The sequence below is a fragment of the Spermophilus citellus genome (assembly GCF_964194105.1).
Source record: "Spermophilus citellus genome assembly, chromosome: 1".
In the NCBI taxonomy this organism is placed as follows: Eukaryota; Metazoa; Chordata; class Mammalia; order Rodentia; family Sciuridae; genus Spermophilus; species Spermophilus citellus.
Window position 1 is genome coordinate 158,846,166 of NC_138182.1, and position 21,684 is coordinate 158,867,849.

The 21,684-nt window shown below is 53.0% G+C and overlaps 1 protein-coding gene across 6 annotated transcripts; it reads right to left on the bottom strand.

Annotated features, from left to right (window-relative positions):
- Positions 1-6,518: 6,518 nt before the first annotated feature.
- On the bottom strand, positions 6,519-20,264 carry PDLIM7 (PDZ and LIM domain 7). 6 transcript variants are annotated; one of them, XM_081295048.1, is made up of 14 exons: positions 20,115-20,264; positions 19,069-19,175; positions 15,231-15,382; positions 15,124-15,154; positions 14,577-14,695; positions 14,218-14,238; positions 13,844-13,980; positions 13,684-13,720; positions 12,661-12,722; positions 12,278-12,512; positions 10,811-10,991; positions 7,193-7,313; positions 6,989-7,104; positions 6,519-6,849 (listed from the first exon to the last, which is right to left on the bottom strand). In XM_081295048.1, the coding sequence occupies exons 2-14, from the start codon at positions 19,162-19,164 to the stop codon at positions 6,763-6,765; spliced, it is 1,395 nt and encodes a 464-aa protein (XP_081151174.1). In that variant the 5' UTR covers positions 19,165-19,175; positions 20,115-20,264; the 3' UTR covers positions 6,519-6,762. The 6 variants fall into 6 exon arrangements, with proteins under 6 accessions (XP_081151174.1, XP_081151176.1, XP_081151175.1 ...); XM_081295050.1 differs by lacking the exon at positions 14,577-14,695 and having other exon boundaries at positions 14,222-14,238; XM_081295049.1 differs by lacking the exon at positions 14,218-14,238.
- Positions 20,265-21,684: the final 1,420 nt, after the last annotated feature.

The window sequence follows — 21,684 nt, forward strand, 5'->3', positions numbered from 1 at the left end:
AGCCTCCTTACTTCTCAAAGCTCTATGCACAAAAGGCACTGAGGCCTCAGAGAAATTCCTTGGTGAGAAGTGGACACCACTGCCAGGGCCTCCTGCAGCAGCTCTATTCCTTGCTGAAGGCGGGGGTGAGGGTGGGGGTTGAAACCCTCCACAGCTCTCAGAATGGACCTTTATTTATATTTGGTGCTGAGAATCCAATCCAATGTCTCAAAGAAGCTAGACAAGCACTCTATCACTGAGCTATGACCCCAGTCCTCTCAGAAGCTTTTTCCATGACAGTGAAACATCCCAACCCTATCTTCCCAGCGAGGAAACAGCACAAACTTCACCTGGTTCATTCTGGTGGGGAGGTGAGGATGTGATTCCAGCTACACCTGAGTTGAATAATAGGCTGTACTAAGAGGACAGCAGTGTGTGCATTCACACCAGCACTTTAGAGTAAGGGGACTCTTTTAAACTCAAAACGTATCACAGGTCCCTGCCTCAGGAACTCTTGGTACTCACTGTGCTCATGGACATCTGGCCTTGGCAGTTTTTCAGAGTGAAAGCCAGGCAGGGTCAGACTCAGGCCCTCTGCTCTAGACCTCAATGGCCAGTAGGTGCAGTTGAAATGCAATTGGAAATCACTAAGGGAGTGGGTGGCCCAGGCCAGGAAGGGAAAGGGTAAGGACCCTTGGGGAGGACAGAGCTTCAAGCTTCTTCCATCATTAGGCACGAAGAATAGGATTCTGGGGACGGAGAAGAACTTATAGCAAGGGCCCTGGGGTGTCTGGGATGGGGAGGCAGATGGCTGGGCATCTGCATCTCTGGCCTCAGCCCCTTCCTGCTTCCTTTGGTCCTAGCTCACAGCTCCTCCCTCTTCCCCCGCCCCCGGATCGTGTCCCTTCTTGGCCTCCTGCTCACTCAATTTCACATCCAAAAAAACAGAAGCCCTATATACGTTGTCATCAAAGCTCTCCCCCAAATTCCTGCCTCTCCACCAGCCTCCTACTGACTCTCTCCAGCCACACCCACTCTCACCTCTTGCCATGTATATTTTTAAATAAACTTTCTATTTAAGAACAATTTTAGGACTGGGGGTGTAGCTCAGTGGTAGAGTGCTTGCCTAGCATGCAGGCGGCCTGGGGTTAGATCCCCAGCACTACAAAAAGAAAAAAAAGTTTTAGGTTTACATAAAGAGAGTTCCCATAAACCCGAGACCCAGTTTTCCCTGTTTTCAGAGGAGTGAGGGGGGAGGTCCCCTATTTGCACATCCTGGAGGACACACCTCACCCTTCAACCTTCCACATCGTCTTCAGCGTAAAATTTGTATAGGATTTATACAAATGTCTCTCACCTGTAACTTGTCTTCTCTTCCCTGTGTTTCCTGGTAGTGCTTCAGTCAAGGTCTCCCTGTACGGTCTTCCCTATATTGCCAAATTCAGTGGACCCATTGTAGTCCTCAGTTTCCTTGACTGTGGGAGTGGATGACCACTAGTCACTTTGTCCTCTGAGAACATGCCTCCTTTCAGTTACCAGCTGCCCCCCAAATGCACACACTGTCTCAGAGGGTGACATGCTGATGGGTGCCTCCTTCGAGGTCCTCCCACTAAGCCTTTGTATCTGCCACCTGCCAGTGTTGATCACCCTTCAAGTCACTGACATGTTGGTCTCTCCCACCCCAAGAGCTCCCCACATACAGGGAGGCTGGTCCAATGGCTTCTGGGACCCCAGAGTTGAGCAGATGAGAACCAAGAGGGTTTGGATCCAGAAAGTGGTTCCTTGCTGTGTGCCTTGAGTGAAATCCTTCCCCTCTCTGAGTTTCCTTTTGAGAACCTGTGGTGAGGATAAAATGGGAACTCTCTCCCTTCCTCCTGGCAGCCCTGCCCTTCACCCCCACCTTCCAGTTTTGTGTTCCTCCACATCTCTCAGGGAAGGCTTTGAGGCTGAGGGGAGGCATGTGGGCTGCAGGACTTTTTCAGCATCAGCTGGTTAAACCTTCTCTGGTCTCATCATGCCTCTGCAAGATTCTACCCAGCATACCTTCAAAAGTGCCCCCTCATTGTTACAAAGCTCACAGCACTTCCCAGGCATCCGCCCTTGGCTTTGGGCCAATCACTTTCATTCACCACATTAGCTCTGCTCCTGACTAGCCTGATGCCCCACCCCCGGCCCTGCCTCTGCTGGGCCCTGCTAACTGTAACCCTGCTTTGAGGTTTTTTGTTTTGTTTTGTTTTTTGCAAGTGTGTGCGATGCTGGGGATTGAACCCAGGACCTCATGAGTGCTAGGCAAGCACTTCCACTGAACGACATTCCCAGTCCCAGCTTGAGGATTTTTTTTTAAATTTTTAATTGTAGATGGACACAATATCTTTAATTAATTTATTTATGCAGTGATGAGGATCCAACCCAGCGCCCCATGTATGTGAGACAAGCGCTCTACCACTGAGCCAGAACCCCAGCCCCAGCTTGAGGATTTTTAAAAAGGATCTAGAAAGTGCTTAAAATGGTAATAGTACATAGTAGGTGTTACGGGTGTATTAGCTGTTATTATTATTTAACAGATGGGAAAACTGAGGTTCAGAGAGAGACAGTGACTCGCCCAGAAGCATACAGCTAGTGAGTGATAAAGTCTAGATAGGGATTTTAAAACTTTCTTTCTTACTGAAGATTGAACCTAGGTACTTGGGAAGCCAGGTCTTTCTTGGGTCACTTCAGCATACCAAACCCTTTCCCTGCTTCCCCTTCTATTACCTCCATTTTCACACCGAGGGGATGGGCTGGCCTGGGGTTTGGTCACAGGCAGTTCCCAAGGTTACAGATGAAAGCTCTGGAAGGAGTGTCAAGGAGGGGTGGAAGTGCAGTGGACACCCCCTCTGCCATCAGGCCTGATCAACAATCTGCCCCTGTCTTCTGATTTTCCATCAAAAACTCCAGAGGGGAGCACGTGATCCAGACTTGGTGGGTCAGACTCAGTGACTACATCAGGGATGAACTCATGACCCAAGTCAGTCCAGTGGGCATCAGCCCTGGGATTTTTGCTGGAACCATTAAGAAAGACTCTCTCTGGCCACTGGGGTCGCTGCATTGGCAGGATATGGACCCGGAGCTGCTGGGGGCTGTCTCTGCCAATAATAGGGAAGTGCCTCCTGAGAACGAAATGGGCACTGAGGGAAGAGGAGAGGGATGGAGAGAGCACAAGAGACACCCCTGGGCACTTAAAACTGTTAACTATTTCAGGTACATTATCCCTGTTTTTGCTTAAACATTTTGAATTGTACTGACAGTTCTTCATTTATCTGGTTCCCAAGTACTGGTCATTTTTATCAGTGGCAAGGGACATGGGTGAAACATGAGTTGGCATTCTAATGCCGCCAGTCCCTGAGTAAGAGGTTTCATCTGGTCCTGGGGTCCTCACTGATGCCTCTGAAGTGACTCCCGCTGTATAATCTCCCAAGCACCTGGCTTTCCTAGTTCTCCCCAGGCTCCAGTAGGCAAGCTTCTTCTTGTCCCATCATGACCCCCCAGAATCCAAAGTGCTTGATCTCCTCCCATCCGGAAGAGTTTTTCCTTTGCTCAGGGTTGGCTTTGGATTCAGGCCTACTCAAGTACAAATCCCAGCCCACCTGCTGCTCACTAGGCCACCTGCAGCCAGGTCCTTTAGCTCCCTCCCTATAGCGAGGCTGCTTGGAGAGTGAGGGATTGTGTGTACCTTATGTGTGTACCAAGGCCACATGGGGCCCAGTACTGAGAAGGCAGTGGCAGAATCATCAGTTCTGGTGAAACAGGCCCTCGCCCTCCACCGCCTCTCCCTGCTGACTCCAAATGAGCTCAAGTCTCTGGGAGCTGGAAAAACCCTTCCTTGCCTGCTGCCTCTCCGGTTGCCCACTCAGCCCCCTGCCACGGGCTCTGTCTCCTTGGTTGGGGACATTGCACTACCCAAGGGTGCTAATAGCCCCTCTGCCTGGCACAATGACATTTATTTCCCAGTCCCTGAGGCCTCCGCCTGCACAGTCTTGCAGCCCTGCCTTGGAGCATTGTGATCCTTGCAGCCCTGTGGTGATGGGGAGATGGGGACTGTGGGGCAGGAGAGTACAGGAAGGCCTGAGAGGATTAAGTGGCATGCAGGGATTGCTTTGTTCCCCAGCATACAGTTCAGAGGAGGTGCCTGTTTTCACTTCCATCTAGCTCCTCGCTCCCAGATTGATTCCACGCCTCTTTGTTCTTCATCTTACTCTCTCTTATGCCCTCCCTTCTACTAACTCCCCTCTTCAACCACCATCCTTTGGCAGAAGTCTCCCAGCTGCTTCCCTCCACCCAGATACTGGTGGCTGAGCTGACAATGTCCTCTTCAGACCCTCCACCGCCAACAGCCAAGCCTCCTAAAAGAGCTGTCTGCACTCTCCTTCCACATCCTCACCTCTCCCCCTCCTTGTTCCTCTTTAACCCTGGCAGGCGCCCCAGCTCTCAGCTAAACTGATCTGGCAAATGTCACCTTGTTGCAACACACCAAGGGGACTCCTAGGCCTTATCTGCCTGGTTGACATTGTTGGCAACTTCTGGAAACACTCTTGCCCGGCCCTGGCTTCCCTGCTCCAGAGCTCTCTGGAGGCTGTCATCCTTCCTCTCTGGCGACTCCGTCTGCTTTCTTTGCCCAGTGCTGTGATGCTGGTGTTCCAGGTTTTGTCAGTTCTCTAAGCTGAGGCCCTAGCCATCTTCACACTGGATTTGGCCCATACTTATTATTTTTTAAATAGGATTAAAAAATATATAGTTGCCAATATTCAAAATCTAGCTCTCACATAAAATCTGAACTTCTAGATACTGTCGATAAACTGGCAGATCTGGCTGCACTGCCTGGCATTCCCACACGGCAGCCCTTGGTTCAGGCTGAGGGGTGGCTATCCCCAGACGGCTCCCATCAGCAATTGCCATCCGCCACTGTACTCTTGCTCGCTTGTATCCATGGAAACTGAGGATGGACTGAAAGGGCTTCATGGTTCAAAAGAAGTGGGAGAGAGTACATTTCCTTGTGAAGTGAGAGGTACTCAGTATTAAAATGCCAGAGATGTCTAGGCTGAAAGAAAGCCACTTCCCACTTGCTTTACTCCTGATACTACCTGCCCAGGCCTTGCTTCCGTGCTCTGTCTAGGCATCAATTATCAGCATTAACGTTGAGTGCCCCAAACCTGTCCTAAATTCATTCCTGAATTGAATCCGAGGTGAATCTAGACTTGAATCTTCAGGTGCTTGTAGATTTGTCTCTTAAATGTCCCACAGGTAACTGATTCAGTCACTCAACAAACATTTATTGGGCATCCACTATATACCAAGCACTGTTCTAGCCTCTGGCAGAACATCATGAAAATAAAACACAGAGCCCTGCATTCATTCTCCAAGGGTCCCATACAGAACACAACAGAGACCCTTTTCTTAAAGAGGACCGTCCCAAGGATTTTGGGTGTGTGGTGCTGGAAATCAAATCCAGGGTCTTGTGCATGATAAGGAAGTGCTCTACCATATCCAGAGCCCAAGGACATGTTGAAGAGGCCACGGATATGCTGAAGTCCTCATGCCAGAGAGCACCAAAGAACCAGTGACCATGAGCACAGTGAGTTGTCGCACTCTCCTAGTATGAGTCTTCTCTTCATTCAGTCCCTCTCCAGTCCATGCTTGGGACAGGAAAGATGAAAGCATCAATGGGAAGCAAGAAGCCCCAGGGAATGATGGGCCACCAACAAAACCTCCAATCCTTGAGATACCAGACTGGGACCAAGTGGCAGCTGGTTTCGGGCCTGGCTGTGACTAGAGGTTATGTGACCTTTGCTAGGTCTCCTAACCTTTCTAACCTCATCTGGAAAAGGAGTAAGTAACTGCAGGTACCTCCTAGGGTTGGTGGGGAGATTGTGGGGATGATGTAAACAACATACGATATATACTGGATGCCTATACTAGCTTTGGTCCTCTTCTTCCTGCCCCTTGTTCCCTGGGCTCTCACTTTGGACTCCCTGGGTCCGGTCACTGGGTCCCATCTCTGCCACTCTCTTCCCCTGGCCTTTGCCCTCTGATCCTTGTCCCAACCTTCCTCTAGTTTCCTTCCTCCTTCTCACTAACATCGGGGCCTCTTTCAAGAACACCAATCCAAACTGGTTCCTTCACTATCTCAAACTCTTTGTCCTGCCTTTTCCTTTCCTAAAGAGAGCTCCAGCACCTGAGCCTGGCACTTGTGGCCTCCCAGGACCTGGGGATGTGGTTCTCAGCCCCACTTTCTGTTTCAGTTCTTAGGCATATAGATGGTGGGTGGCACCCGTGGGGACTCATTCTGGCTGTCAGTGTCTTTCACACCCCATCTCTGCAGATCTGCCCCGATTTCCTCTACTCTCACCTCCATGCCAGGCCAGACCAGTGGCTCCCCTCACATTTAGAGGCAGTAACCGTATGCCTTCCATATCCCCAACTCCAAGAAAACCATCTTAACCGGTGCCCTGCTAAATGCCTCAAGTCCCACCGTTACTGAAGCACAGGGAAAGGCACAGAGCACACAGCTGGATACAGGTTTATTGTGGCACTGGAGGTGAACAGGGGCCGGTGTGGCCAGCACCAGTAATGTGATGGTGGTGGAGGAAGTGTGTATGGGGTAAGTGAAGAGATTGGGACAGGGTCCAGGGAACCCCAGGCTCTGGCCAGGAGTTGGGGTTGGGGCAACCATTGCCAGCTCTACCCAGAAATGTTGGGGGCAATGACTCCAGACTTCTCACTCTTTAGGCCGAGCGAGTCCTGGGCTTATACATGGGAGAAGGCATGACTCTTGCAAAGGGGCTTGTCCTTCTTGGAGTAGAAGGTCTTTCCTTCCAGGTTGATCTGACATATCTGGGGACAGGAAAGGTCTAGTTACATGGGGTCATAGGTAGCTGGAAAGGCCCTTTGCCAATCTCTCATGCATCCCACAGGTAGGATATAGGAATGGGGCTAGAGAAGAACAGAGGGTGGTAGGGGTGGGGGCTCTCACCGCACAAACGAAGCATGTGTCATGCCAGCTGAAGCCCAGAGCCTCTAGGAAGCGGTCCCCAGCATCAATCTTGAAGTCACATCCACGGCATTTGGTGCCAAACATCTTCTCGTAGTCTAGGGATGGAGGCAGAGAAAAAAGGGGTCTGGATTCCTGCCTGCCTCACGCTTTGCCCCCCCTTGCCTTCCACGGGCAACCCCATACCTGGCTCGCAGTAGGGTGCCCCTTCCTCCATGTAGAAGGCCCTGTTGCGGATAGGCGTCTTGCATGCAGCACAGGTGAAGCAATGCACGTGCCAGGTCATCTTCAGGGCATGCATGATCTCCTGAGAGGGGGCCACAGTCATTTCATCAGGCTCAGCCCTTTCCAGAACACAGGACGCAGGAAGGCTGGACTTGGGCTAGAGTCTTTCTCTTGCTAAGTTTTACATCCACTCACCCAGGACCCTCATTACTCCATCACCCACCCCATGTCTCCACATGCATGTCCATTAGGCCCTCAGATTCACCATGTGCAAAACTCAGCACCCAACTCTGCACCACAAACCTGCTCCTCCCACAATTTTTAGTAATTCCACTCTTCTATCTGCTCTAGCCAAATTCCTTCCCTTGTCCTCTCACACTCTCATACTGACCCCAATACATTGGACTCTTGCCTGCCACTAACATGACATGCCAGGCACACCACTGTCCTGGGTTATACACTGGCTGTCCCCTTTGCTCGGATTACTCCATCCCAGATATCTCAAGATCCCCCTGATCCTCATCTCCTTCGTTTCTACATAAACGTCACCTGATCCATGTGGTCCGCGCTAGTCACTCCAACTCACCTTCTCTATGTCATGCTTCCGGTACCTTTTACTTTCCCCTTTCCTTTTTTCTGTATCTAACAGATAACATTTTTACTGTCTATTACTGTTTTTCTCTCCCCCATTCTCCTAGCTAAATCGTGGGCCAGGGGGACATGAAGCATTAACTGCTCTATTAACTACTCTATCCCAACAGTGCCTGGCCTGTAGTGGGTCCTCACCAATCAGGGTGAGTCGAGTTAACGAGGCTCTACTGAAGGTGGGAAGAAGCAGGCTCACAGTACAGGCTCTCCCTCAGGCTAAGCTGTTTTCCCCAGAACCCTCAAGCCAACCAGGGAGAGTGGCACTCAGATCTGGAGTAGGCAGAGGGCAACGTGGCCAGTACCTTTACCTTCTCTGGAGATGCAGTTGTTTCCCTCATGAATTGGGAACCTAACCCTAGACTTATAGGGCTGGTGTGAAAATGACCCCATGCTTGAAGCAAGGGGTCCAGATTGAATCCCTCAAGGGCCGGGCGGGGGACTATGTTATGGGGGACTACCTGCTCTGCTTCTGGGGGCACTGTGGATAGGTTCACTCAGGAATGCCCAGATGGCTCAGGTTGAAACCTAAGTGTAAAAGTAAAATCTCCTTTTTCATTTTTGTCCTGCAGTGCTGGGGATGGAACCCAGAGTCTCACTCACGCTAGGCAAGTGAGCTACATCCCCTGCCTTTAAAAATTTTATTTTAAAATAGGGTCTCACTAAATTGTCCAGGCTGGCTTGGAACTAGTGGTCCTCCTGTCTCAGCCTCCCAAGTAACTGGGATAAAAGGAATGTGCCACTAAGCCCAGTTTCAGCTTGATTTTTAAATGATAACCATTGACTTAGAAATGAAAGGGTGGCCAAGGAAGAAATAATTATGGGTGACACCTAGCTCTTGATGGCTCATTTGTACCCTTTACAACACCTGTATCATATTTTGTGTTAATTTTTCTTTTTTTCTTTTTTTTTTGGCATTGAAGATTGAAGCCAGGGGCAGTCAAACACTGAGCTACATCCCCAGGCTTTTTAATTTTTTGAGATAGCAATTTTTTATATAATGATTTTTTCCTTTTCCTTGTTTTAATTCTTTTTCTCTCAAACTTGTGATTCTCCTGCTTCAGCCTCCCCAGTTGCTGGGATTATAGGCATGCGCCATTGTACTCAGTTTCATGTAAATCTTGAAACCATACTGGTCAGGAGTTACTGCCACCCCTTTAGTGAGGCTCAGAGAAAGAAACTGGCTCCTGTTCACATGGCCAATAGAGGGCAGAAATGGGTTTTATGCCCATGTTTGGCTGGCTCCAAAACTGGCCTTTCCCACAGAGTGATGCTGCCCCCTCTAAGTTAACAAACAGGCCAAAGTGAAGGAACTTACGCCTCCAGCTAGTGGAGGGGGGCACCCACAGGGGCTGACTGAAAGGGCTAGTGCCCAGAGCTGGGAGCGGGGTTTCTGCCTGTATGCAGAGCCACCTGTGGGCCAGTTCTCAACTTGTGTGTCTCCCGCTTAGGGCATGCTACATCTGTCTCCCTAGTGTCTGGCATTCCTATTGTCTTGGTCTAGACCCTAGCAGCACCCAGTTCCCTGGCTTTAGCTCAACCTCCAACCCTGCCCCAGAAGACGCTTTTGAGGCACATCTGACCTCATCAGCCCCAGCTCCATATCCTAACCCAATCCTACCTACCTCTTCTGCCTATCTCACGCCCTTCTCAGGTGTGGCCTTGTGACACAGCTGTTCCCTCTGCTTGTATATTTTCTCAAATGAATTCCTACTCATGGTCAAGTTCCACTTAGAGGCCACTTCTTTCTTGTTCAAGTGTTTACTGACAACCTCCTATATACAGTGCACAGGGCTTGATGTAAACATTCCTGTTCTCAGCCAGTGGAGTTCACACCCAGGGAAATAAGAAGAGACAAAATGACTGGAGTATAGTGAGCAAACTGGGGAGCCTGACCTGTGGGGAGGGTAGGTGTCAGGAAAGATGTTCCCAAGGGAAAGTGATTGTTGAGTTCTAAATGAAGGAAGGAGAGAGGTAAAAAAGGGCTGTAAGAGTGTACAAAGGCCCTGTGGTGGAAGGAACAGAATTCACTGTCAAAATGAAGAGGTTAGAGTGGCTAAAGCATGAATAAGGGATTGGTGGGAGTGGCACAGGGGTCTTCAGAGTATACCTAGAATGGCCAGGTCTCTACTATCTCCCCTTAATCCTCAGAGCTTCTGGCCAATTCTGTGGCACAAAGTAAGTGGCAAGAAGAATTTTCAAGGAACCACTGAGCAGTAAGAACATCTATTGGAATACCTGCCAGGTTGGTGAGGTCAGACTCCTGCCCTGGGGAGAGTGAGGCAAGAGTCCTCATGGCCTTGGTACCTGAATTTAGTGGGGCTTGAAGTTAATGCCTTGAGCTATCCAATACATTTCTTTTCTCTTTTTTATTTGCTTACGCCTTTTTGGGGGGCTCGGCAGGGATGCTGGGGATTGGACTCAGAGGCACTTGACTACTGAGCCACATCCTCAGCCCTAATTTGTATTTTATTTAGAAACAGTCTCACTGGGTGCTTAGTACCTTGCTTTTGCTGAGGCTGGCTTTGAAATCATGATCCTCCTGCCTCAGCCTACCAAGCTGCTGGGATTACAGGCATGTGCCACTGCTCCCGGCTGCTTAAGCCTTTTTGAACAGAATTATGACCTTTGGTTGTGAAGATCCTGGATGATATAAAGTGAGGCCAATAGAGCAACCCATTTATTAGGCTGTTTTTTTTGTTTGTTTGTTTTTTGCCTGTTTTGTTTTCTGTGGTGCTGGAGATTGAACCCTGGGCCTTACATGGTAGGAAAGTGCTGTACCATTGAGCTACACCTCTACCCCTACTAGGCTGTTTAAGATCCAAAGGGCTCATGCAGAGAGAGCTACAGGCTAGGCAGTGCTCCGTACTCCTCAACGCTGACATGTTCAGGATTTGCCTTCCCACTTGCCATCCCTCTGCCAGCCTCACTCACGCCTGTGATCTTCTTCTTGCACTTGGCACAGCTGGGGGCGTAGCGCACATCATAGCAGGGAGGGCAAAAGATAGCCCCCTTCTCCTCAAAGAAGCCGCCTTCCTCCAGGACCTTCCCACACTGGCTGCACACAAACTCCTCAGGGTGATAAGCGTGGCCCAGTGCCACCAGGTAGCGGCCCCTATAGGGAGGTAGGGCAGTGAAAGGGAATGAGTTGGGAGCTCCAAGTGGGCTTATTTAGCACCTAGTAGGAAATTTTAGATGAGGAAGTTCATTCTAATTTATTTCCCCCCCAAATAAAGCAGAATATAAGGGCTGGGTTGTGGCTCAGTGGTAGAGTGCTTGCCTGGCATGTGTGAGGCACAGGGTTCTCAACACTGCACATAAATAAAGGTCCATCAAATGAATAACAACAACAACAAAAAGCAGAGTACAGATTTAGGAAGTGACTAGTCTAAGGTCACACAGTGAAAGTGATGAAGATTGAAGAGAGATAGCTTTGTCATGTTGCATAGAATTGATGACACAAGAGTCAGTTTGAAGTTAGGAGAATGGTGGGAGCTGATGACTTGAGTTTAATGAGACACACCTGAGGGACTGGTGCCCTAGCGGACAGGAAGCCCTGCATGCTGATGAACACTTGAGAAGACCCCACGGCCTGCCCTGTCCTGCTTGCCTGTTCCAACTTGGGGAGGGGCATGCAGGTCTTAGATAAATAGGGGTCTAAGAAAGAGGGGGATCCCTAGAGGTGGTGATGCACGCCTGTAATTCCAGTGGCTCTAGAGGCTGGGACAGGCGAATCACGAGTCCAAAGCAACTGCGAGGCACTAAGCAACTCAGTGAGACTCTGTCTCTAAATAAAATACAAAATATGGCTGGGAATGTGGCTCAGTGAATGAGTGCCCCTGAGTTCAATCCCTGGTACCAAAAAAAAAAAAAAAAAAAAAAAAAAAAAAAGGAAGGAGCAGGGTACTTTGCAAATCTGCCTAAGAGCTGATGGGAGGCAAAAGCAGGGCAGGGCTGGAGATGAGAACTAGGAAGGTTCTAAAGTCTGGCACACTGATTCTGAGGTGATATGTTACTCTGCTGGGCCCCAGGGAGCAGTGCAAAGAGGGAGGGGCCTCTGACCTGTCCACTCTGAGAGCAGAGGCTTAACAGAAAGAGCAGAAAGAGAGAGAGAGAGATGCAGATGGGCTGGGAGAGGACAGCCCCTTCTTTGCCCAGAGTACAGCTTCAAGGTGTCACTTGACTTTCTTCATTTCAACAGGGCAAATATTGCTAGAGATTGGCATGAGTGGGGTGGTAGGGTGGAGTAGGTGGTATAGGATTCAGAATCTAAGGACCTGCGTCAGGTCCCTACCCCAGCTTCCACTGGGAACTGAATCCTTATTCTCCCTCAGTAGCAGCTTAGAAGTAGGTGAATAGACCAGGTCTAGGCTAGGGTAGGAAGGAAATAGGGTCACCCACCGGATGACCTTGTGGCACTGGTGGCACACAGGAGTCTTGCCGTTGTTGCTGCCCCCTCCTGGGCCTCCTCCAGCAGCAGCCTGCACAATGGAGGTGCGGTTCTGCAGAGGGGTGGGTGTGGCTGGCTGGCTGTGCCGGGTCAGCACGGTGCTTGTTTTGTCCGGGGCATAGCGCTCAGCAAATGCAGGGTCCACAGCCCAGGGTGGGCGGCTGCTGGGGCTGGGGGTGGTAGGGCCTGCCAAGGCCAAGGAAAATGGTTCCAGAGGGGTCCCCAGGGATCCCAAAGAATAGAGGGTGGAGCCTGGGGCAGCTCAGAGGAGCCTACCACCACCACATCCCTGGAGGCTTCCCACCCTTCCCGAGGCCCAAGCCCGCTCTCTCACCAGGCCAGGGTTCCTGGGCTGTAGTTGAGGCTGGGACTGGGGCTTCTGTCCTGGACACCTGGCTGCAAGATCTGCCATTCAAGGCACTGAATGGCTGAAGCATCTGGCATGTCCCACCCCCCAGTTTAGTCCTGCTGGCCCCTGGGAGATGCCCTGGGTACATGAGAGCTGCTGACTGGACTCCAGGTCCCTCTAGAGTAGGGATGGGGAGGGTTGCTTTTTTAGCTAGGTCCCAGCTATCTGGTCTGTCATGTAGCGCTGGGAGGTGAAGCAGAGCTCCTGATCCTTAGGGTAACTCTTGGGCTCCCCTTACCCCAGAGAGCCTACTTTGTTGGCGGGATAAAGCCCCCTCTTTGCCAGGTACCCCCTCCCACTATGGCAGAGTGGCAGGGCCCACACTGAGCCTGAACCATCTAACACTGCTGTACCTAAAATGCAAACCAGGCCGATAGAGAGAAGACAGAGGCAGAGAAAGCAGGCCTGAGAATGTTTATTTCCATGCCCAAGGCAGTGCAGACCGGCAGACAGCAGTACCACAGGGCAAAAGAGGGAAGGCAGTGTCAGATGAAGTCAGGCCCTGTGCCAGGCCGGCTTCTGGGGCCAGGCCAGCAGAAGGCTCAGGCCAGGGGCAGGAAAGGGGTGGGTAAGGTAAGCAGAAGCTGGAGGCACAAAGGGAGTGCCTTGGGCAGGAGGAACAGAGAAAGAGGCAGAGGGCAGCCGGCCGGAGAGGGTGGGCTACGACTGCACGTTGAGCACGTGGGCAGAGCGCTGGTGGTGCCAGTCCCGGAGGCGGGTGTAGCGTGGGCTCTGTAGCTCCAGGACATACTTTTCCCTGAGGGGCAGAGAAAGGAGGAAGTGAAAGGAAGGAGAGATGGAAGGGAAGCAGGGAGGGAGGATGGAAGGAAGGAAAGAAGAAAAGGAGGAGAATGGAGAGCCCGGCTGGGGAGGTCCAGGGCAGACACAGGGGTGGTGCTGGGATGGAAGAGGTGGGAAGTGGGAGACAGGCTAGTGCCTGGATTTTACCTCGACTTCTTCAGGTGCTCCTCATCCGGGTCTTGCACTGAGAGGGCAGAGGCAGGCATTGACCGAGAGAAATGAGGGCCAACCCAGCCTTAATCCTTGGCAGAGGGTCAGGCCTGGGCTGGGGCCAGGAGAGTCTACCCTGCCCTGGGATGGCACTTACTGAACTCGGTGCCCGTGAGGTGGGCAAGGATGCGGAAGGAGCGGGACTGGCCTGTCCCTGGCCGTGGCCGCCAGTCCTCGGTGTTCTCCATCAGCCGCTGCTTGCTGGCATCGGGGACCAGCGGTCGGAGCGGCTGTCTGTGGGAAGGGTGTGGCTCAGAACCTCACAATGGGGATGGGTAGTAGGGGCAGGCCCTCCCAGAATTTGGTATAAATGGGTCACCGTGATGGGAGAGAGAGGGAGAAGGGTAAGGCTAAGGGCCCTGCTGGGTGGGTGGGTGAGTGAGAGAGGGGAGTAGGCCAGCCGGGGAGGGGAGGGACCACCGCCCAGAGTGACAAAAAGAAGAAAGAGAGGGACAGGCAGAGGGGGCTCACTGACTTGTCAGGGGTCTGCACCTGTGAAGGAAATAGATGGACAGATAAAGGGACAGACACAAAGGGAGGAAAAAAGATGGGGAAGGGTCGGAGGAGCTGGGGGCGAGGTGCCGCTGACTGAGGCTCAGTTGGCCCAACACCACACCCCAACCCAGGCCACCAGTGGGGGACAATGACTCTGTTCAGAGTCCCCCAGAAGGGTGGTGCCTGTAGCTCCCACCCCGGTCGCCAGGGGTCGCTGCCGCACGGTTCCCGCCCGGCTGGGGCGCAGTGCACACTGAGCAGCAGCAACGACAGTGGGTGTGGGGCCAACATAGGACTGGACAGTGTGGGCGGTGGGCGGGCAGGAACTGACGTACCCATTCTGCTGCGGGGCGCTGTCAGCAGGCGGGGGGGCCCCAAAGGGCCGAGCCGTCTTGTTGAGGGACGCACTGGGTGCAAAGGTGTACCGCGGGGGTTCCGCGGCAGGGGCCAGGGCCTGGGCGGAGACAGAGCCAAGCGGGGAGGGCGAGGGTGGGAGCCTGGGTGGGAATGGGGCGATTCCCCACCAAAGGGCAGTGGCAGCTCCTGCTCCGCCCCACACATCTGGCTGAAGGCATCAGGGAGGGGGCGACTCAAATTTCAAGGGCCCCATTTGGGAGCTATAATCTCAGTCCACATGGGGCCAAGGAAGGACCAAGTGTGGGTGGGCACACAGCACAGGAGGCAGGCGGACAGGCAGGCATGCGTGGTGCTGGGACCGTGCGGCAGCCCTGGATTCCACTCCCATTTCCCCAGACCTTGCTCATTCTGGCATCTGCCCCCTGCTCCCAGTAGGGACTGGGTGCCAAGGCTGTGCCAGGGAAGGCAGGTCAGCTCAGGGGTCCATGCCCCTCCTGCCCAAAGCCCGGATTTCCCCCTGCCTACCTTCTGCGGTTTGCTCTGAACTGGCTGGGCCCTGGAGAAGAAGGGGAGGAAGTGACTGTGGGCCCAGCCAGAGGGTGCCCCTACCCACCAGCAGGCCACAGCGGTACCTGCTGAGACCCAGGCTGAGGCGTTCCCCACAGGCACGGATCTTGTTCTGGGCTTCAATGTGCGTGAGGCTTCCTGTGTTCTCGCCATCAATGCTCAGCACCCAGTCTCCCACAGCCACTCCGGCCTGAGAAGCTTTGCCTCCAGGAGTGAGCTGTGGACAGAGAAAGGGTCACAAAGGCCCAGGATTTCTCTCTCTCTCTCTCTCTCTTTTTGGTACTGGGGTTTGAACTCAGGGGTGCTTTACTACTGAGCTACATACCCCAGTCCTTTCTGAAACAGGTATGTTTTCCAGGCTGACCTTGAACTTGCAATCCTCCTGCCTCAACCTCAAGTTGCTGGGATTACAGACATGTGACACTGCACCCAATGAGGCTCAGGACTGTGCAACCCAAACTGAGGCCAACAGTTGTCAATCCTGCCTAGCCCCACTTCCAGTACCCAGAGGCCATTATAGTCAACATTTTTCTAGGTGGCTGCTGGATCCTAAAGCAACCTTGGAGGAGGTGGTGCTCATCCACTGCACAATTTCCTCCCTCACACTGCTCATTTAAGCACCTCCAGGACCCTCCTTCACAACCCAGACACTGCTGTGATGTCAACAAACAGCCACCTTCAGGTTTTGATCAGTCTTTTGAGGCCCTTGCTGGCCTCCCTCTCAGGCTGTTCCACCTACCAGATATATCCTCTGGCTTGTGCTTGTGGCAGCTTCATCCCTGGCACCACTGAGTGTACTCACTGACCTCTTACACTATCACCCTATCCCAAGGCTTTCTGTAGGGTTATGTCTAGACTTGGAGTAGGTCTTGTCATCTCCAGTTTCCCTGTGAATGGTGCCTGAATGGTGCCAGAGGAGTTTCATAGCTTTAAATTGATGTCATTTCCATGCCCCCAACCCCTTGGGCTCTGAGTCAGAAATCCCCGGTTTGTGTGGTAAATGAGGGATACAGCAGGCTGGGAGAAATGGTAGCCACCAGCATTAGCTGTTTGGAAAGCAATGATCTTGGTCGAAGGAAAATGGAATGCGTTGCTAAAGGGCTGAGAGTCTATTTATAAAGGCCTGAGAGTAGAGGGGCCACTTCCCAGGCCCCTGGCAGAGGTGACCCTGACAAACAAATTGAGTCCTTCCAGTCACAACACAGGCAGATGGCTAACTATGGGTCTGAGCCCATGGGACTACCCAGCTATTTGGCAAGGGGCATGGCACTGCATTGAGCAGGCTTAATTTATACTTCACAGATGGTGGTGGGAATTGGGGGGTACAGGCTGCCAGAGGCCTCAAGAGGCTTCTCAGGTGGGCTGGTACATGAACTGCTGAGGCAAGCAGAGGGGAAATGAGAGGTTCCAGAGAGGTGCCAGGGGCAGAGGGCCAGATGCAGAGACTGCCAGCACTGGGACAAAAGGGAGAGCTAGGTTCAATGGCTCTATTTCATGCTTGCAAAGGTTAGAACATAAAGATGATGGACCCTTCTTTACCTGCTAAATAATAATACTAAGAACTTGGAGCACACATTGACAGTGAATCCTCCAATAGCCTGTGGAAGAATCCGAGAATATACACATTTCTCACACAGACAAGGAGATTAAGCACCTTAAATAACCCAGCTATTAAGAGCCAGGGCCAGGATTTGACCCTGATTCTAAGGCTCCACCACTCTAGGCCACCTCTGCTGAGTGTGGGCACCCAACCGAGGGATCAACACACCTATAAAGACTCCCTGATTCCCTGCCTCACCTTTAGTTCAACCCAGTCCCTTACAATGGGTATGGGGAAGTAACAACCTTCAGGGGAAGTGACTTACTTAAGGTCATGGTGAGTCAGGAGGGGAAACCTGGTTCAGTCACTCTCTAAGCACACAAGCTGCCTCCCAGGAGGCTATATTGGCTGAGTCTGAGGTGGGGGTCTTGGGGTGGACAGGAGCAGCTGGCTCCTGAAAAGGGGTATGTGAGGAGGTAAAGGACTACTTCCTTCCCTGGAGGAAGGGAGGCGGAAGGAGGAGTAGGGGAGTGGTCAGAAAGGTGGAGAAAGAAGTAAGAGAGAGCTCTGAGGTGGCTAGAGGGGAAAGCAGGAGGAATTCAGGCTAGGAGCAGGAGGAGGCCTTAAGGATTAAGGAGGGGAAAAGCTAGGGGGCTGGACACTGTACCGGGGCGGGGGTGAGTCAGCCTAAGGGCTCCAACGAGAAGCCCAACCCCCCAGTCCCAGACGTTACCTCATCTCCCAGGCCTGGGCCAACAGCCAGCCCTAGCCCGTCCCTCTTCCCTCTACTCTGGGGTCAGGGGAGGGATAGGGAGCTGGCCCAGCTCAGAAAAGACCACCCCACCCGGCCACCCATCAGGGCTTAAATCCAACTTCAGAGCTGGGCTCAGCTGGTGGCCCCACCCACATGCTAAGGCTGCTGACAAGGGAGCCCAGACCCAGAGTGCCCCCAACAGGCCACATATAAAAGGTCATCATCAATGAAGAAACTGAGGCTGAGACAAGCCACATTGGCCAGCACTTTCCCCAGGGAAAGGAAGGGGAATGGAATATAGAATAGGCTTAAAGATTGTGTAGGGGACTATTTTTGTGTGGTAGGAGGACCACTGCCCTTAGATATCCTGCTGACAGGGCATTTTCCAGAACACATAGAAGGATTCCTGGAAAGAACACTGCTTGCCCAGACCACCAAGCCCAACTCCCACTGACAGACTCTTGCCTTGGGGCCCCTGTTAGGCTGGGCAGTGCCTCCACAAACCTCTGGCCCCTGCCAGGCTGGGCTTGCCCTGGGCTTCCTGCCAATAGCTGTCTGCCCACAGGGGGCTGGGTGGGCCTCTTTGGGCAGGCGGATGTGGGGGCAGGAAGTTCCCACCCCCTTCTGACCCCCAGGCCACAATCAGAGACACCAAGTCCAAAGGCTGGTCTCACCCACTCTGGGCAGGCAGTTTCTACCACAACTGGACCCCACTGCTGGCGCTGCCACCTGACGACCAGGTGAGGGGCCCACCAATGGAGTCCAGGGGTCCAGGTCTAGGCTAGCCCTTTTGGTCTCTGTAGACTCTAACCACTGTTGGCTATGCCAGCTGGGGATGCATTCTTGGGCTTATAAGGCAATCCCCCTGCCACAGGGAGGAGCCAGCCCCCAGCTCCGCCCCACCAGGGCAGACTCTAGGAATTAAGAGTCAGAACCCTAATAGCCCCCAACAGGGGCTATTAAGCCCAGTCTTACAATACCTCTGTTCAGGGTCAAGGGCTACCACAATCTGAATAGGACCACCTGATGGGGATATAGGCTGAGAAGAGTTGGAAAAGGTTGGGAAGAAACCTTTTCCTCCAAGCCACCAAGAGTGCTGGCCATCTTGCGCCTAAATTCAAAATTTGCTTTGCCATGGACTTGCAGAATGATCCCCCTGTGCCTTTCCAAGTAGTCTCATTTGGAAAAAACAGCATGGCAACTGTTATTCCCTGAGTGAAAGCAAACTTAAAATAAGATCCTATGGTCAAAGTGCTGTGCCTGAGGCCTGACTCCATGCAATGCTCCCTCAGGTTCAGACACTCCCTGGAGACATCAGGTTCCCATCCTGCAAAGGAGGCCTCCTGTTTGCCCTCAGGTATGGCCACAGGAGCTGGGTGGAATGCCATCAAGTTAGGCCAGTGCTAGGGAAGTTTAGGAATTCCTATTCCAGGATTCACCTAGTTGGGAGCCCTTATGGCAGGTGTCCACCATATTTCTGGACACCTCCTGGTCTTTTGAGCCCTGTTGTTCCTGTTCAGATTCCTCCCCTCCCATCACCCACTGAAGACCTAAGACCCACAGACCCCCCCCCCCGCCCGGGGGGATCCATTCCTCAACCCAGGCTCACCCGGGAGATAGAGAGGGGCACATTGAAGTCCTTGCCCCCTTGCAGCCGGAAGCCCCAAGGTGCTGGCCCCTCTAGCACCACCTTGAAGGAATCCATGGTGCCTGTTCCTGAGAAGAGAAGATCAGTGGCTAGCATTGCAGGAAGGCCAGCCCAGTGCTGGACACTAGCCTTGGACAATTGCCAAGCACCAGGGGAAGACACTGGGCACACACAAGGCATGGGTGAGTAGGTATCCTATCAGATTTGTCAGGTAGACCTCACTTATAAACACAAGGGTAGACCCCCTCCGCCCAGGAACTGGGAGCCCTCATTTATGCTAGAGGTTCTTTCCATCCAGAGGTGAACTGTGAGACTAATTTGGCACGGCTTCTCCCCAAACCAGCCTGGAGCCTCGGATGGCGCGGTGGGGTGAGTCAGGGGCCACTCTCCTCTCCCCCGCCTCCAGGTCCCGGCAGGCAGGCCGCGGCTGAAGCATGCTCGGACTATATAAGGCATGTAAGCTGACACTGTGCGGAGAGCCAGCGGAGGGAGTACTTGGGGGCTCGGGACGCGAGGGGGAGGGGAGGAGAAGGAAAGGAGGCGGCTGGAGCAAGTCCTAGCCATACCGGACTGGTCCATGCTGCAGGGAGCCAGAGCGGGACCCCTGGGAGAAGAAGGAGGGGGACGGGAGTGGTGCGCTGCCGGAGATCGGCGGCGGCTGGGATCCCAAAGCGTGGTCAGGAAAGGGATCTACCCTGGAAACCACTGGGAGTGGTGCCGCCCACGCAGCACGGCTCCCACTACAACATGACTCAGTTTCCCCTTAGTCTCCCGCCTGGGCCCCAGGATTTGGCCAAGTCCCGGCCGCAGGAAGCGGCGCAGGCGCCAATCCGCCCAGCGACAGCCGGCATCGCCTCAGGAAGGCGGGGGTAGGGGCAGAGGCAGGGGCCCCAGCTCGCGGGAGAAAGCACAGCGCTGGCCAAGAGCCCCAATGCCCTCCGGGGCCCTTAGCAGGCTCCCGGGCCCTGTCTGATCCAGCCCAAGACGCCCTGGGCGGTCACCTGTACCTGCTTTGCCCCGCCGGGGCGCTGGTAGGCGGCGGGCTCGGAACAGCAGCGATGCGATCTACCGCCGGCGCTCTGACCCCGCCTCCGCGGACGCCGTCCGCTTTGAGTCCGCGGGAGGGGGCGGAGCCCTGGTCCATGCCTTCCTCAGAGCCACGCCCCTGGGCGTTCCCCCGGCCGCTGGGACGCGCCACCCAATCACGAAGCCCCAACTTCCCTTGAGCTGGAGGGCTCTGCCCTTCCTAGTCCGCCTAAGTGGGGCGGGGCCGGAGCAGGGCCTGAGCTGCGGACGCGGAGACCCAAAGACTCTAATCCGTCGTCTTCAGTGTCTCGCCCAGCCCTGTGCGCCTCCCGCTGGCGGAGTGGTGGGAAAGCGGCATTTTGAAACCAGACAGACCTGGACTTTATCTCACCTTAGTTTTCTTCTCCGAAAAATGGGACAATAAAACTCTTATTTCGGGGTGCCGTGAAGGTCGGGTATGGTAGGCTCAGTATCCATGGCCCCAGAATTTCTAAATCCGAGAGACTCGAGGAGTGGGGCAGGTCGAGGTGGGGTAAGTTGAGGGGGCAAGAGGGTTTCAAGTTAGGTTTGAAGAGGCTGAGGGTGTGTAGCTCAGTGATAAAGTGCCTGGTTGGTATGTATGAGACCCTAGGTTCTTTCTCCAGTACCTACACCAACCAAACGTAGGTTTGCAGAACATTTCTGAAGCCAGAAAAATATCGCTGGAGTGAATGATGCTAGAAAGAACCCTTGGTCCATCTTGAGCCTGACAGAGTAGTTTGGGCCCTCACTTCTATCGCTTCTGCTGGGTAGAGTCAACAGCCAGCAGCCCTGTGACTCAGCTTAATCCCAGCACCCTGTTGGAATGGTCTATGTCCCTTTACACCCTACTCCAGAGCAGGCAGCACCTCCAGTGAGGGTAGAACGGGGCTGGAGACTCCAGTGGGGTTCTGCTCAGAGTCCCCACTTTGCCCCCAGCCTCAGCCAGGCAACTGTGGCTGGCCATGAGAAGATTGAATACAGGTGAGTATTTGGGTGACTGAGGAGGCATCTGTCTTCCTCTTGCTGAGCGACCCTATCTCTTCATCTGGGATGTTGTCCCTTGCTGTTCTTCCCTCTCTACCATTATCACATCTCCCTTTTTGCATCATTCCCCTTACTATCCCAAATCTCTGTAGGCGTTGTCATCTTTGAAGACTTCCTTTATAGTTTATCTGTCTTCCTGTCTCTACTTCCTTTCCTCCTGTTCTATCTTGTCCACTTCAGTAAGCTCTTGTCCACACCAGTCCTCTAAGAGCTCTCAAGGTCTTCTGTAACTTTCATCAAATCCATGGTGGCTTTCAGATTTCATCCCACCTTACCTAGGAGCAGCACTGGTCCAGGGTGATCACTTTCTTTTCCGGAATCACCCTTTTCCCCTGGTTTCAAAGCTTCTCCTCTGCCGCTTCATTAACCTCTTATTTTCCATCTCCCTTAGCAACTCCTCATCTGTGGATCTCTACACTCATTCCTTAAATTCCATTGCTGTCCTATGACTTTCAAGTAACACTTATATGCCAAAGACTCCAAAGT